Here is an 18,050-nt window from a genome sequence, read left to right as displayed (position 1 = left end):
ACCTGATGCGCCAGATGGTTTGTTACACAGAACCATCTGAGAAGTCGCCCTTGCAAACTGTTTAGAAAAGGGCAGGCACTTTAAAAAATACTTGGCAGGTGATTGGATGAACCATCTGTCTATCACAGTCTATCACAGTCTTACTTTGCAAGGCAGCTGGATTTGTGGGATCATAACAAGAATCCTCATAGGACGCTGCTTGGTTCGAAACACCGGTGGTTTGGACACAAGCGCATAACTTCAAGCCTGACAAGATGGATTCTTGTATGATCTCTTGATCTTGCAAATCCAGCTGCCTCGCAAAGTAAGTGTTCAAATGATGGTGCAATTTGCTCAAGAGTTTACTTGCTTTTAGAGGTTGAGAATATTAACAATAAGTTTTATTTAGACAGTTTAAAGAAACAATTATGAGAGTGACCTCTTGCTGATTTCCTGTTTTTTTCCTGATTTTCCTGTTGTTCCTGTTCACAGTAAAATGAATTATGTGTGTTTAGATATGGGTTTATGGTTATCTAAACGCAAGATAAAGTAGTTTAATGTTGGAATAATGTTCTGACACTTCTACTTCTGTAGAATAGTAAATAATAATATTGTTAAATGTTGGCAGATATACAAAAACTGACACATCTGCTACCTAAAACTCTGATAAGTAATCACACTTGATCGAAATATGAATTATAACTATTATTAACTTATTATTTATCCTGTAACTCTGAAAACATGGCTTTCAAATGCGGCCACAAACAAGGACACTGATTGTTGCTTTGGTGTAGCCCTAGGCCTGCTGCTGACAAGTAAAAAAAAGAAATTGTCAATAGTATTTTGTTTGACACTAGTTGCAGGGTTACTGACACATGCATGGTCAGTAATTTCATACTCTGTGTATCCACTAAGACAGAAACACCATTTCAGGTAATTGAAAGGAATAGTTCTGTTTCCGGTCTTGTTTCACGCTGGCTGACAGCATATTTTGCATAGTGCCTTTTCCTGAGTCGAGTCACTTTTATTATATCCAAACCACCTCCGCATAACTGATGTTGTTTGTTTTCTTTAGCCAGCAATTTCCTCATTTGTGAGGATACAGTAACAATAGGTCATCATCTTTGTTCTACTTACATTTTCTGGTACCACTTTGTGGTCAATTACTGTTTACTAATGGTTGGCTGCACCGTGCAAGCAGCCCGCAGCCTGATTAGCTGCACTGTATGGGCTGTGATCTGATCAGCTACATTTCTGCCATCCACCTGACTTTCATGTCTTACGCACATGAACTGGAACAACCAGTGTGGACATGCAGTGGGAGCTCCACACAGAAACAGCCAGGGTTGTGGATTGAATGTGGCCAATATATTGAGGTCGTGAGTGGTGCCTGGTGGTCTTGCTGTGGTTGTAACCATTACAGAGCAGAGGAACAATGATTTTCTATCATATGTGATTTACTGTTGTTGTGCTCATAACCTCCAACATAATTAATAGTCTACTTTCACATGCATATAAGAAGCATATGTATTTATTTACATCGCTGGATATCCAAGGTTTGATTCAGACACTGAGCTACGTCGTCAGTAGGTTACCAGTTCTCAGCATTGGATTTTCACATCCCTTCTTTATGTCTGGCATGAAGTAGAAGTTTGAGCTGTTTGGAATTAGTATGAAAGTAAATTGTTACAGACAAAGCTCAGTGGCGTCATCTCACTTTATCAGCCATCACTTTGGCTAGACTAAGTGTGGAACACAAGTGACATGCTATAGACTTGTGTGCAAATCTCAAACTCGCTACCTGGTGTGGAACGGCCTCTTTGAGCAGTGGAGTTCTGCTATTCGATTTCTTGCCAAAGATTCAAGATTCAAAGTCACTCGGCTGATAAAGGACGCATAAGTCACTAGAACCAGACGACCACAGAGACTGGCTCCATGTCTCACAAGCTTGTTAAAATAGGATCATACTGGGACCACATCACAAGCCAGATCACTCATCGAAATCTGGACTACTACAACAGCTGCAGTCTGAATCAGCTGTGGGAAAATGTGACTCATTACATGAAGATGGCCATTGAGACAAGTAGTCTGCAAAAGCTAGCTTTGCTGCAACTCTTTCTCAACGTCTGGAGAGAAATTCTGATCAGAAATGTCGAATACCGAGGACCGGCAGAGCCAGAGGAAGCCATTTGGTTGCTTTTGACTTCAATTCAGATTGTACTGTGTGTGCAGTTTTTAATATTTTGTTATATTATTATGTCTTACAACTTGTTCTTTTTCACTCTTAATATTGTCCTGCATGTGCTTGAAGGGGATACAAAACATTTCAATCTTTAGCTCGTACTCGCAGACCAACACTCGTCTCCTCCATAATGAGGAGCCCCATTTGTCTAAATGCACTGAAGTTTTTCAGATGTCGTGGACTAACTTGTCAAAGCAGGATATTCTTATGTGCTCTGTTATCTGTACTCTTCACTCACATGACATCTGGCCTTTATCACAAGACCATCTATTAGGGAAACTTTTCTCTGCAACCTACAGACAAAAAGCATCAAAGTAGCATATGCGATATACAGCACTAAGGCTTCGTCCATAATATCAAAGTCCTGACAGGGGTACACATCTCTTGTCAGTAGTCTGTCTGACATAACTACGTCAATACAGGCCAGAGGGAAAAATTCTTGTAGTGTGATTATCATGATTTACAAATAACTTAGAAAGGAAGCAGCTGGTGTCCCGGTGGATCAGTGTCATAAGAGTTGTACTGTGTACAGGATAGTGATGTTCTTGGTTTGAATAAGACTCTGGAGCATTGCTAAATGTCATCCCTCCACACTTAGCATGGCTAAAATGGGATGGCAATGATAGTGTGCCGGGCGGTCGGTCCACCACTTTGGTCTAGACTGAAATATCTCAACAAGTAATGGATGGATTTCCATGAAATAGACTTTTCATCTGGTGTCACCATCAGGTCAACATTTTAGTTGGTAGTTTATAACAAGATGCCTCCAAAACTAATGACAACCAGTACTGTGTTTAGTGCTAACATGTAAATATTATATCTGCTTAGTGTCATAATGTTAGCTTTGTCATCGCTAGCGTTGACATTTAGTTCAGAGCACTGCTAGCCTCACAGAGCTGCTGTTACTGCTGTAGATTAAAGTCAAGTCAATTTTATTTGTATAGCCCAATATCACAAAACACAAATTTGCCTGAAGGGTATTCACAATTGGTACAGATATCTTGTTCTTGTTTCACTGTAAACTATTTCTTAAGAAGGGAAAAAAAATGGCAAAAGTAATTAAAAAGAGAAGCAAATGAAATAATGATTCAAAAATGCTAAATATGAACAATGTTCTATAATTCCAAATATGGTTTGTTCAGTTGTTTATGAACAATAAACAGACATCACACTGCTTTAAAATGGCCTACCAGGGTTGACAGTGTGAAAATGTCCTTCTGTTTTGATAAGAAACACATTAGACTTTGAAACTTCTGACTGTGAGAAGACTTAAAATAAAATTGCCCCTGTTCAAATTGTGTTTCTTTAATCAGCTGAAAATACATACAGGACCAAATTCAGATTTGTTATGAAAATCAAATGTGCGGCATTTAGTCAACATGAGAGAGACTTTGATCATGAGACTTCTATCATCTATTAACACCTATTGAAAGTCAAAGTGTTTCATTTGTCAAACGCACAGTGTAACAGGGTCATTCTGAGCAGTGAAATTCATGAGACATGGCAAGCAACAATTATATAGTGGGCATAAAAAGAAAAATCAAATTATTAAGAAAATCACAAATAAGGGCAAGAATAGCAAAAATATACATAATATAATAACAATAATATATATAACAGTAAAACACTAGCAGCAGTCTCAGAGACTGAAAGCATTGGGAATGTGGACAGTAAGAACAGAGTATTAAATATTATAAATATAAAGTGTAGGAGTGGCAGTGATTAAATTGTGGTGCCATACATTGAATGATCAATGTGATCACTGAGACTAATGTTGCTGGTTGAGAAGCCTGATGGCCTGGGGGATAAAACCTGTTAGTGAGTCTGGTAGTCCATACCTGGATGCTCCGGTAACGTCTACCAGACTGCAGCAATGTGAAAACAGTGCATAGCCGGAGTGTCTGCAGTCATTCGTGATTTTCCGTACTTTCCTAAGGCATCACAGTGAAATGAGGGCTATAATCGGTGGTAGTGAGTTCCTGCATTCAGTCACTCTAAACAAAAGCTGTTTTAATCAATTTCAGGATTTGTCAACAATTTGTGAGATACCGTGTAGACTCTGCGGAGACTGCACAATTAGATTAACTGAGGAATGATTAATGCACTGATAGTCACTTTGCTGATTATGATAAACAAAACACTGATAGGGTTGTGTTAGAGTCTAAAGTTTCACCTCCTGCTTATTATCTCAACACAGTCTCTTAAGGTAAACAGATTAGCTCACTTTCGGACACTTTAATGTTTTTAAAAAGTTCACAACGCTTGTGTATACACCTGCATCTGTAACCATTTGTGTGTGATCATTTGACAAAAGCAAAACATTTGGAGCCGGTCCATCATGAGCCTTTGCAATTAGTCATGCAGGCTGTTGACCCACATTTGGGACTTCAGCTGAGGGAAAAGGCAACCAGGAAGTCGTAAAAAAACGTAAGGAAGTACATGGGGAAGCACTTGAGGGGAAAAACAAAAGCTTGTTTTGCTTGTGTCATCTTATTTTTCGTATGGCCTGTGTTATGTTTTTTTTCTAGCTCTAAATACATTGCTAATAAACTTATTATGAACAGGGTCAGACAGGCTAATCTCTTCTGTCTTGCTTGGCCGGTAGGAGACACAACTCACCTCTCATCCCCTCTACGTGTGATTCATTTGCCTTCATACATACACAGACACTAAGGATCAGCTCAGGCCACCTGATCTATATTTTCATAATGTCACTGCTCTTTTTCGGCGAGTTTACACCAGGTTGTTAGCCTAATAGATTAAAGGCTACTTGTCATGCTTCCCAGTGGTATTAGGCTTCACTTCAGACCGTACCATTCACAATTTCACACCCTGAGTTTCCAAGTGCGGCATTATTTCTAGATATAAGAACAATTCTCCTTCACAGCACTCAAAATGACATTCAGCTGGGGTGCTATTATACATTTAGCACGTGTTAAAGATTACAATCTACCCCCTCCTCCCGGTCACTACAGGTTTCTTTCGGTTGCGTTGCACAGCCGGCTGCTTATGCTGCTGCCGTCGTTAGACGAGAATTGAGCTACCAGCTGACCTACTTTCTCTGCTCTCAGCTCACTCGGTCCTGTTTACAAGCCACTGCCAGCGGAGGATGTGGAGTACCGTGCCTGGAAAATACACGGACACTGGCCGCAACTAGCAAGGAGCACGAATGGGGAATTTAGTCGTGTGTTGTTGATAAATTAGGAGTGCCAAAGCCTCAGACAGCTCACCGGCGATTAATAACAGCGCGTTATTAACTTAGCGTTGTTATGCAATTTAACGCTTTCGGCTCTCTCGCCTGGTCAGTCAGGCGCTGGTAGTTGCGCTCAGCTGCTATGCTGTAGTTTTATTATTATTTTTTTTATTTTTAAAATGACTAGATTGGTTAAAGTTAAGTGTGGATCTTTATTTCTGCTGGAGACCCGTTTTCAAGGTATGTGAGATTGAATTTAAGCTTCCAGTTTTCTCTCTTTCACTTTGATAAACGAGCGCAAAATGTTGTCATTGCCACCCGTTTTTCAGTGTTGATAACGTCAAAGTTCACGAGCGGCCTCTTTCCAAATTAGAGTGGAGGTGGTCGACCACGTGATTGGCCCCTCTCAAGATCTAGTTAATCATTAGAGCCTGACTGTGTAGGCTGAAGATATATTTTAGTCAAATACAGTCAGCCTGCATGTACCTTAGCGCTCTTGAATGCTGCTTACATGTTTTCAGCTCACAGTCATCAAGTGTCCTGGTTACAAGGTTGAGATAACCTATTTTTTTTCTCCGTTGGATCACTGCTTGATGACATTAGAGGCAAAACATTGAAGGGATTTTCGTCATTGGCTCCTGTAAGACACCACATAGCAAAATGTTAAATGTCACAGGAAAAGAAATCCTTAAATAATTTCTCAGCAGGTTTAGGTCAGGCTGATGTTACCCAACCTGGCAGATTTAAGTCTACTGGAGGTCACATTTCTCTCACTAACTCGCTGTTTTTTCCTTCACAAGGGATTTTGGGTTTCTTATTCGCAGTTGACACGGTTGTCTTATAGAGTGAGATTTCTTCTGTTTGACCCTGAGATGAAGTGCAGCAGAATTACTTATTTACTATGTGCCTACTGGGAAGTTAAAGGGTCAATGTGTGCACTCATTGGCCTTCCCACTGTTTTTCATTTGTAGGCGTGTAAATACTTCCTGTTTCCTTGTCACTTAACAAGGGCTTTACCTGCACCAGAATCACAACATGAAACTGAGTTTTTTTTCTTTCAGATTTATAAACTTGTATTTGTTCTTACATTTTATTAGAATTTAAATGGATTTTGACAAAGTAAAAAAAAAAGTTTTTGTTTATATTTACATTTTGTGTGTATATACATGTAAATTCTGTACATATGCATTATATGTTGATATGACAGAACATCCAGTAGCTACATTTGTGATCACATAGATGTTGAATATGGGTTAAATTGTAAGTTTTTAAATAACCTTTTTTTAAATTTACCATAATAACAATCTTATGGAGAAGTGAAGCACATGAGTGAAGGGTAATTCTCTACAAATGTGATTTCAGATTACATACAATCCAAGCAACCAGATTTAGATACATGTTAAAACAAACGTTTTCAGATTGACTGAGGCTAAGCCTGTGCAGGCCCAGTTAGTGTTTACTTGACAGCTTGAGCTGTCGGCTCAAAACCAGATGCAGGTGGAGGTGGTCAGGCAATGTAAACTTCTAGATAAGCAGACAGTAGCAGTCACGACCCCAGACACTAAGGCTGGATCTGCAAGCAGCTTAAACTCATCTATCAAAACAAGAGCAGCAAAAACAGTCTGACTGGGATAGCATTTTTGTTTTTGAAGAATGATGCTGGCTTTCTGACAGCTTGCAGATGCCCCTTTTCTCTCTATCAGTCTATTTCCTGATTCATTGTTTTGTGAGCGAGCAGGAGAAACATTAACATGAGCATAAACACTGTCTATTAGTTATTTTTCTACTGATCCACCCTAGCACACACAGTAAATATATTCCACCAAATCAAAACACACATAGGCCTACATCCAGAAATGACAAAACACCAGGTGATAAAATACCATTTTTGTAGTTGCACTGCATGGCAAAAATACAAGTATTATGGTGATAACTTATTGTATTAAGAACTAGGACTAGGAATTATATAAATATGGATTTTATATTGATGTTGTGATACATTTTTTGGAAAAGCATTTTATGGATAAAGCATATTTTTGGCTAGCTTACGAATTAAACACCAGACAATCATTCAAAAAGAAATGTAACTCTAAAGTACTTCATCACTTTGACGCAAAAATCCAGTATTACCACTGAACAGTCCTGTTTCTTGACTTGAACCATTTCCCAGAGTGGCCGAATACGCTCAGAGATATTAAAGGGATAGCTACACATTGTAAAATCTGTGATGCTTGACAAATTTAAATATTCTTACCATATACATTTCACAACCCTAATAAAAACCAAAAGTAAGTAGAAAATTCATGATGAATTAATAATAAATTGGGTCTGTTTAAATGCAATGGAACTGTAAATAGGGCTGCTACTAACAATTATTTTCATTATCAATTTCATTTCATTTCATTATCAATCAATAATCTGTCGATTATTTTCTCGATTAATCAATTAATTGTTTAGTCTATAAAATGTCAAAAAATGGTAAAAAAAAAAAACAGTCTGTTTCCCAAAGGCCAAGATGACGTCCTCAAATATCTTTTTTAGCTCACAACCCAAAGATTTTCAGTTTACTGTCAAAGAAGACAAGAGAAACCAGAAAAATATTCACATTTAAGAAGACAGTTTGGACATTTTTGTCTCATAAATTTACTCAAAATAATCAATCGATTATCAAAATAGCTGGTGATTAATTTAATAGTTGGCAACTAATCGCTTAATCGACTAATTGTTGCAGCTCTAATTGTAAAGTCCTAATTCTAATTTGTGAGTTGTATAATAAATTATGGGCATGATAATTACACAGTTCTTGTCCAGTATGATGCCGATGAACAAAGTAGGTTTTCTATTGATCAAAATAGTCTTTGGGATTGTCGTAGATTTAAGATAAACTGCATTGTTGTATGATTGCATGTTGTATTTACCCTGTAAACACCATATACAGTACACTAAAACAATCTTAAGCATTATAAAGTAAAAAGTCTGTGCTTATTCTTATTTACTGCATGGTTTTGAAATGACTGAATTGATTGATTGTAAGGTGGACAATAATATCTCAAGATGTCCATGTGATAATATTGTAATAATATTGTGTGTCAGATCTTAAAATAATGCTCAGTATCGACATGTTGTGCTTCAAATGCAATGCAAGCTTACCATCAGGGGGACTCAGATGTTTATTTAATTTGTACCAGTTCACATGTGGCAGTAAATCATTGCAGCTGCTATCCTTATATGTTAAAACTGATGGACACGCCCCTATCACGGATGGTATTTTGTCTGACAGCTTCATGGAAATGTCTGTCATCTGTGCTCAAGCCTGTTTTCTTGGTAGATATCATTCAACATTAACTAAGAGCCACAAGCACTTGTTGATAATCTATAAAGAGGATCTCTCAGACAGCATGACGTAGTAGTAGTGTCTCAGATATTTAAGATTTGCATTCACGAGGTGGCTGTGGCATGTTTGTAACTTGAAAGTGTAGTGCAACCTTGTCCTCCTGGTTGGTTAGGCTTTTTGTTGGCTTGTGCTGAAAGGAAAAAAAAAGTCCAACCTGTTGTCATTATATGCCATTTTCTTACAGTAATTGATGTTCAATTACAGTAATTGTTGTTCAATTACAGTAAATGTTGTTCAATTACAGTAATTCTTGTTCAAAGACCAGCACCAGTATATGTTTGAAAGAGGGAAAGGGAAGCAAAAAGTGAAGAGGCAACAAAGGCCTTTCGGATGTCCTTTTCTGTGGGGGAGAATTATATCTTCACTGGAAAGCCAGCTGTTTGGTGTCTGAGGTGACACCAGCACACTTTTTTACGCCTCAGCGCGGGCGACAGCCATGATCGGAGGCAATATGTTTTTGGTTGTCCTTCCGTCCGTCCCATGCTCATGAACATGATATCTCAGGGCCTTGAGGGAATTTCCTTAAATTTGGCACAAATGTCCACTTGGACTCAAGGATGAACTGATTAGAATTTGGTGGTCAAAGGTCAAAGTCACTGTGACTGTAACTCAAGAATTCAGATGCTAATTATGACAGTTTCGCTCAAATGTCTAATAGGATAAAATGATGAAGTAGTGACATTTTATATCCAAAAGGTCAAAGGTCAACTTAAGTGTGACATCATAATGTTCTGTAAAAACACTTTTCTGGCTGTTATTCAATGCCATAACTCAGGAACAGAAGGGATCATTGTGATTGTGTTTCACATTTGGTCGGATATTGAACTGGTGACACTGATCTTGGTGCCCAGCTTGAAACTTTGGTGATTTATAGATTTTCTGTGCTACCGGGTTGAAGATGTGCTTGAAGCATCCACGTTTTAGAATTTGTAGCTTCTTTGCAGCAACATCCATATCTGAAGCATCGTCTACTCTCATGGCTGCAACTTTGTGCTTAATCAGAAGCTGCTTTACTGACCAAACATGTGAACACATACAAGGAATTTGACTCTGACAATGAATAACAAGCTAGACAACAACAAAAGGAATAGTTTTCCAAATACACTTGACTAGGGAGGTTTGCTTACCACTGTAGCTGAGAAAACGATCTTGTGATGAATGGGTGAAGAGCCAGGGCTTAATTATTAACTTCCATTTCACCACAAAGTACACTTAATAACTTTTATTAAATTCCTTCAAAGTCTTCACTACAAATATTATGAGTCTGGTAAGACATGGCTGGCGGAGGCATACAACCGCGAGGCGGTATTTATAGTTCTTATCGTAGCCATTAGTGGTTTAATGACTGCACACTAGTGTTTGAAATGAAAATAAATGAATAGTAACTTTTAAAATCTGCTGGATGTTTAGGAATGCAACACTGCATGCAGACTTTAGATGTGCTAGCGCTGTGTACCGCAGGAAAGCTAGTAAACACAGGTAGTGAGCTTTAAATTAAATATACAAATGGAGAACATTATATCCCATAACAAGCCATGGGGTGAGGTGTGAGGTTCAGTTGTGGCAGCAGGTGTTTTTCCTCCATTAAACTTTAAAATGAAACCTACACTCTTTAAAGAAAAACACTACTTCTTACAGCGCGTTTCCTTTTGGAAGGTTATGTGCAATAAGAAGTCATTTCTTATCAGCGTAATAGTCTCCATCTCTTTTACAGCCTGTTTACATACAGCATTTGGTCGTGAACTTGAACTTGAACAGTATGTTGACTTCTGTCATGAGTTCAGGTTGCTAAGTTTAAGGCTTTAAATACCTCGAGGGCACGAGTGTAACTAGACTCTGGTGTTTTTAGCTGTTAACCTTGCTAGGTGTGGTTTAACCTCAATACATTACAAGAATGCAGGCTGATGTCTGAGGTTTCAATTTACACAGCTTTGCAGATTATCCACATTAGCATTTTCACAGTAAGCTCAATTAAATCATCAGTATTAATAGTATTTATTTAACTAGACTTAATAGTTCAGTACTGTCAAAGAAAACTGTCTTTTCTTATTTTGTCAATATGCGCAAAAGCGTCACATTTTGTTACCGTGTCAACATTTCAGGAACTTATTTATTGGAGTTCACATAACAACACATAAATGCAGAAGTAATGTTTCTGATTAAGCAGTATTGTTTCCTTCAGTGACAGCAAATGTTTTTCTGGCTGAACATGAAAAGAATGTCATGCAGGATCAATTTGGGAAATATTAAAATAGTGGCCAAAGCCCTGCGTACTCTGATTGCCAAGTTTCTCCCTGCTGCTTTCAGTTCTCGTAGTCATGTGTGTGTGTGTGTGGACTGGGGAGGAAAGAAGGAGGTATTCGTTTGTTTACATTAATTAAGACTCAAGGAGGTGTGTGTCAAATGAATTGGTTTGTGTGAAGCAGTGCCTGAACATATTGGACAGCAAGTCTTACCTTCTTTGAACTCAATAAACCTGGAGGTGGGGTGAGAGCATGGGCATCAAATAGGGGTGTGTGATTATAGAAGACATAGATAGCTCACCCTTAATGTTTATCTCTCCCCAAGTGTTTGATTGATATATAACAAAAAGGAGCCTCACTGTACTAACATTTTCTGAACAATATGAGATTGTGACAACTCAAGATTATGTTTAGGCAACTAAAGCAGAAGACTATGGGAATACTGGGGACATGGCAACAACATAATCAGTGTTTCCCCTAGGTTACTTGCTTTGGGGTGGTGGCTGGGGCGCAGGTGGCGGCTGAGATTGACACTAAAATGAGAATAGCTTGTCCACCTTAAAGGTCAGTCCACCTTAAGTGAGCCTGGTCAGGTTAGGCCAACCCAAACCTACTGCTAAACTTTTTCCTCTGCATCGCTCGCATTCACCACCACTTTTCTGCCACTCGCTTTCTTGCTCAACTACACACTCGCTACGCACACAGATTACACACTGCTCTATTCCTTAAAGGAGCTACGCTACCAAGAGTTTCCTAGGCAACGACACAGAACAGCGCTGCACAGAAGCTCCCAAACGCTATTGATTTCTGAATGAGTGGATATTTGGCGTTATGTATTTTTGGCATTAAAAAAATATTTTTTTGACCTGGCGGGGGTTCTCATTGGCCTGGTGGCCCGCCTTTGTAATTATAGAGGAAACACTGATAATAATAAGTTTAGACAATATAAAGCATTAGGATGGTTCCAAATCGAAAAGAATGACTGAAAGAAGGAGATTGGATGTGAAACTGGGCCTCTGGTGTAGAATTCAAACACTTTTGCGCCCATCCATGCTACTTCCTGCATTGGAAATAAATGCTCTCAGTCAAAAGTAAATTATGACTACAAATGACTTGTATATGAACAAGACATAATTATCCCCTGGTGGCTAATGTGTTTGGCAAAAATCAACTGCTGCTTCACATTAAAAGACCTTCCAGTCCTGTGTCTCCTTACCTGTTGCCACTTCCCAAGTGGCTCGCTCCCTCTCACCCCTTATATTTGATTGATTGAGTGGAGACAGGTGTGCTAGAATCAGAGCAGAGCCCCACCAGCTGCAACCCCTTCGATAATCAAGACCTCTACTTATACTCAGCCCTGTTAGATCCACACTGCCAGATCGTAGTCTCTGCACCAGTCAGTCTACGCTTCAAACCGTTTCTCCTGCATTTGTCCCGTTATCTTGTTGTTGCCTGTTTTCCTGGTCTAACTCTGTCTCCTGGTCCATGCAGTCCTGTCTGCTCTGTCTCGTGTCCCTATCTCCTGTCCCTCGTCTTGTCAGCCCTGCTTCCCTGCTCCTCCCAGCTTCCAGCCCCAGCCCCAGTTTCCCAGCTACATGTCCAAGCTTCCCCAGGCCTGCATCCCATTTCCGCCTCTCTTTGCAATAAATACCTTGTCTGCACTTGGGTTCACCTGCTCCGCCCTCCACGTAACACCTTTAGGAATGTTTCCTTGCTTTGTGCCTTTGTTTTATTTAATTTGATTCTTAACTCTTTCTGACCTGTGTGATTTTGGTGTGTAATAGAGAAAATGTGAGCAATATATTCTCTTGAATTAAAAAAAGAAATTGTGGGTAAATTATCGATTGTGCCCGCGAACAGGATTTTTGATTGTGGAAGGATTTTACTGTATTTTACAGTTAAAGGAGGCATAGGGTGTTCTTTTTTTGTGCAGTAAAGCACAAAAAAGGAGAACAAATCAGAAAACAGTGATGCTGCTATTTGTCAAATGAATTGTAAGGAGAGGGAGCATAACAAAGTAGCATAACAAAACTGTTTTGAAGACAGTGCCTGGTTGTAAAGCAGCATTTAGGTTTTGAATAGAGTAGCTTGAAAATATTCAAATGAAAAATCAAAGCATGAATCATTTGCGTTCTCTGAGAGGCATTCTTTGCAATTTTCAAATCCCACACGTAAGGGGTTTAAATCAGTGTGTGTCACCTGATATTAGAGCCTGAATTTCAGAATTTTAGTGTTTCTTGTTGAGACTACTGAAAGATGAAGTCTGATGTAAACTTTGATATGAAACATTCAATGTTTTTGCTGTTTAGAAAGTATAGTCACACAAATCATACAAGAAAAGGTGATTTGAGAATTATACTTTATTCTTTAAAATAGAATTATGAATCATTGATCCATACACATAATCTGTAGTTGCAGAGGGAAAATTTGTCCCAGGTCTAAGCAGTTTTTTCAGTAGGAAGTTCCTGTTTAGTCATAGCATGATTTGAAGACACCTTTTTGTGTGCTTCTGATGTAAATCAACCTCCAAACAGTAATACTGATTAATAAGCCAACAGCAACTCATTCATTATATATGTTGGCTTTTAGCACCTGGATGCAAACTGTGTCTTGAGATGCATTGCCCTACTTCGTCACTTGAAAATGTATCTTTTGCCAATTATAAGCCTGCACATATTTACATTTTTATAAGTCGCGCAGTGTTGGTGAGCAAGTGGTCTGTGGCTCAAGCCGTTTTTGATGGCAAATTCCCTCCAGCAGCCAGTGATCATTAACTGAAGTGCTGCTTATGAATGTAGAGAAAGAGGAGTTAAGAATGAAAACTCAAGATAAAACCTTATTCCTATAAATAAAATTAAATTATGACATATTATATATATATATATATATATGTTATAATTAGACTCCTTTTCCATTACAAAGGTGTAAGAACCAGTCAGAGAAGGCAAATGCAGGATGCAGACCTCCAAATTTAGATATTTTTGTTTGACAGAGAGCTATAATCTTTTGGGTAGTTAATTATTCAGGGTTGCACCACACCACGCCTACATTTCCATTAAATTATCCCCACTCTTACAATGGGTCTCATTTAGATAAAAAAACATGGAAAATGCAATAGTATGAGGCTGAGCCACTTGTATACATCACTCAGTGTACTTGTGGAATAAAGACAAGCCCACATATACAAAAACACTGATGACTGCCTGCATTCAGATTAACCGCCAACTGTAATAATAACTTGGATATAATTGATATATAATGTGCATATTTCCAGACCACAAAACCATAAACTATTTCAATCAAGGTTAAAGGAAACTATGTGCATGTTGTTTTTTCTGCTGGAAACACTGCAGTTAAAAGTGAACGTGGCTTGGAATAAAATAATTAGTCTTTGTTATTGTGACTATTTCAGACAGCTGAAATTGGGCAACTAAGGTGATGCTTTATTAACCACATAAAGAAAAAAATGAACTGAAGTGCAGACTGTATGCAGACATCTTATTAATAACTGTAATTGAATACAGTCTCATGTTGATTCATTGCAGCTGGTCAAGGCTCCAGTCTGTGAGTTCTTAGTTTGGTTTATAATAGAGGTGTCTGCTCCATGTTGTTTAAGCTTGCCTTCTACAGAGATTGTAAAGGAGGTGGCTGCTCTACACTCTTTTTTTTTTTTTTTTTTTTTTTTTTTTTGCTGGGTTATCAAAAGAGGTGTTTGCTTCAGACATTTTTCTAGGTCAGAGGAGCTCCTCCTGTGCAAAAACACTTCTTTAGTGTTGAAGTACTGTACGCAGGTAGAAACTGAAGATGGTTAATGCACTTTACGTTGTATTATTAATGATTATCTGTCAAAACACATTAAGTCTTCACTGTAAAAAACTATTTACAGATATTATTTTGTACAGATGAATGGAGGTTCTTGTGTTTTTTCCTTATCTGCTGTCGTCACAGCCGATACGTTAACATGAAATTATACAACACAGTTTTCATCCTCAACAGAATGCTCACTTTCTGGATGCTCTAATCCATTTTCTGTGTGTTCACAGGATTTGCCGTTTCTTTGGCAGACTCAAAGAGGTGGTGGCAGTAGGTTTTTCCAAAAGAGTGTTCAGACGAGGTCAGCGCGGATGGGACTTATAAGACTTCAGAAAGGGCCTGGTTGGGAAAGGGAGTGAGTATGGACAACCTTTCTGACTTCGGTGGCCCCTGTCCGTCCACCCGCAGGGAATGGGAGTAAGTATCAAAAGGAGTTAGCTTCAGTTTGTGATCTTTATTTGATATTCTGCTCCATATACAGTACTTAAGTTATTTATAATAATGTCACTGCGTTAATACATATAAAGGGTGAAAGAAACCTGTGCTGGGATATGTTTCCAGTATGGATAGTTACGTTTTAACATGGTATAGTTGGGCGTAGGGTCTTTGATTGTCAACCACATTAATGGGTGAATAATTAAACATCTAAAATACAAAATGTGTATATTTCCTTGAAAGCTTTATTTAAACAATTAAATTGCTCTATTTTTGATGTATAAATGGTGTTTAAAATAGGACTGCAACTAGATTATTTTCATTATCATGCAGAATATTTTCTCAATGAATCATTTGGTCTATAAATCATCAGAAAACAGTGAAAAATTCTCACAAAAACCCTAAATGCTAGAGCACAAGGTGTGTTTTGTTCGACTGACAGTCCAAACCCCCAAAATATTTCATTTACAATAATGTAAGATCAAGAAAAGTAGCTGATTCTTATACACTATTCTCACTCTTAAAAATAAAACAATTCATTGATTATGAAAGTAGTTGCTGATTAATTTTCTATCGATCAAATAGTCATTGCTGCTCTAATTTAAAATAAGACAAATGTTTGATTTATTAAATGCATTTCTTCCCTCTTAGGTTAACTTGAACGTCTATCATCCTGAATAGGACAGTACCACTGGCAACTTCAGCTGATTTAATGCAGACAAGATGTGAAAAAATAAATAAAAAATTGTTGGACAGTTTTTGCTATTTTCTCCTTTATAAAATACCACAGTGACTCCTCTTCATCCACCACTATTTAATATTGGAGTGGTTGGCTTGGCACATTATTTTCATTCATCATTTGAGCACCATCAGAATTGTATCTAAAATCTTTTCATAGCTGCTTAATAATAGTTTGATGTGCTGCACAGCACTTTCAGAGGTGAAACATAGGCTGTCTGTGAATGAACTGAAAGCACTCATTGTGTTCTAATATTTCTGTGGAACATATGGTGGTAAAAACATGAATTTTGAGAGCTACTTGTCAGAGTGTCTGAAGAGATGTTTTTCAGTCAAACGGTGGTAAAGAACTGTATAAAGAAATGGACGTGAATGTGGGTTGACTATGGATTAAGGAATAAAAGGAGAAAAGACAAGCATATATATGAAAGATATTTCTAAGAAGGATTCAGCTGACTGAGAGTTTCACAAAAATTTAGCATTTAGAACATTTCTTCAATTCAACTCTTTAATTTTCAGTGTATAAAACTACAAGGCATAAGTGGCAATGTTAAATAAACACATTCCACAAAGTCATTTAGTAAATTTCTGAGCTGAACAATTGAAGAAATTTGACTCATGTACAACATTAAACTCAGTTTGAATAATGTGCTACTATTTTCTGACTATACGCATACAACTCGCAGTGACATTTAAACACAGTGATCAAAGCAGTTACATTCATAAAGGGTTTCAATGAATCACTGTGTGGTTATATTAATAGTGATCCAACACAAATAAAGAATTATACTCACTCACAGGATTTGGAATACAAGCACACCATTTATTTCTTAAACTTTTCTCACAGTTTGCTCTTTGTTCTACCTTTAGTTTCCATGATGTACTGTATTTCATACCACTTAATCCATTTATATACAGTAGGCTTTATACAATTCATTTATGAGCATTGCTTGTCTGTTAGCTCTGTTAGCACACATCACTATAGACACAGTGTTAAAGGAAGTGCTCTGTGGTGGTACTATATCATCATATTATCATATGGTCATTACTGATATATTGTAACTATACATCTCAAATCATGTAGATGTAAAAATACTGACTTACTGCAATTTATAAATAAAAACAGGCATCTACTCGCAGAGTTTTGCGCAGGCTTAAAACCTGAAGCTATATTTTAGCTTAATTTCATCCATCACTGACGGTTAGCTTGCCAAGTTAATGCTACACAGTCTTTTTTTGGTCTTCCCACTGGGCATCTAGGCATATCTACTTGCACATGACATACATGGATGTAGACAATTGGCACAGTCAGAGAGAGAAGTAAGACAGGTTTTGGTTAGCAGAACTATCTTGTTTCTTCTGGCTATATTCTATCTTGACTATCTTCGTCTTCTGGCACTCCTTGAAATTGTGGATCTGTGGCTGTACTTACATGTAAATGCACAGAGTGACTGGCTACTGGCCATACTCAGGTTAAAGTCGTATTTGGGTGAGACTAATACTTCATTGCCTTATGACTCAGTATCTCTATTGCCATTAATGAAGTGGTACTAGTACATAAAAGTTCACTCGTGCTCTTCTGGCCTCAGATAGTAAATCTACTAGCAATGATGTGTAAAAAAAGATAAAATCAGCTGCAGGCTTAGCTCTGCCTTTGCTCTTTGACAGGGTTGTTTCCCAATAAAATGTGACGTAAAATGTGATTCCACAGGTTGAACTTGCCACCAAAATATGGAAATGTAGTAGGACTAGACCTGCAATGATTAATCGATTATTCAATCGACAGAAAATTAATTGACAACATTTTTGATAGTCGATTAATTGTTTCAGCCATTTTTCAAGCAAAAAAACAGGAAACCGGACCCAAAACCTCAGACAAATTATGATTGTAATTTTTTCAGTTTTTCAGCATTTCACAGACTAAATGATTAATCAGTTAATCAAGAAAATAATCTGCAGATTTATTGATAATGAAAACAATTAGCAGTATTTGCAGTAGTATGATGTTTACAT

At 37.8% G+C, this 18,050-nt stretch overlaps 1 protein-coding gene across 3 annotated transcripts in view; it reads left to right on the top strand.

Annotated features, from left to right (window-relative positions):
* The window catches only part of npas2 (neuronal PAS domain protein 2), a 48,235-nt gene that overhangs the window by 11,330 nt on the left and 18,855 nt on the right, over nucleotides 1–18,050 (top strand). Inside the window, exons 1-2 of one of the 3 annotated variants that reach the window (XM_044369964.1) lie at nucleotides 5,199–5,654; nucleotides 15,095–15,281. In XM_044369964.1, the coding sequence (XP_044225899.1) occupies nucleotides 15,226–15,281 (56 nt within the window). In that variant the 5' untranslated portion in view covers nucleotides 5,199–5,654; nucleotides 15,095–15,225. Of the gene's footprint in view, nucleotides 1–5,198; nucleotides 5,655–15,094; nucleotides 15,282–18,050 lie in introns of those variants that run through there. The other 2 variants (XM_044369963.1, XM_044369968.1) reach the window with 2 other exon arrangements.

The sequence above is a fragment of the Thunnus albacares genome, chromosome 13 (genome assembly GCF_914725855.1).
Source record: "Thunnus albacares chromosome 13, fThuAlb1.1, whole genome shotgun sequence".
Taxonomy (NCBI): domain Eukaryota; kingdom Metazoa; phylum Chordata; class Actinopteri; order Scombriformes; family Scombridae; genus Thunnus; species Thunnus albacares.
This window is presented reverse-complemented; position numbering and strand designations above follow the sequence as displayed.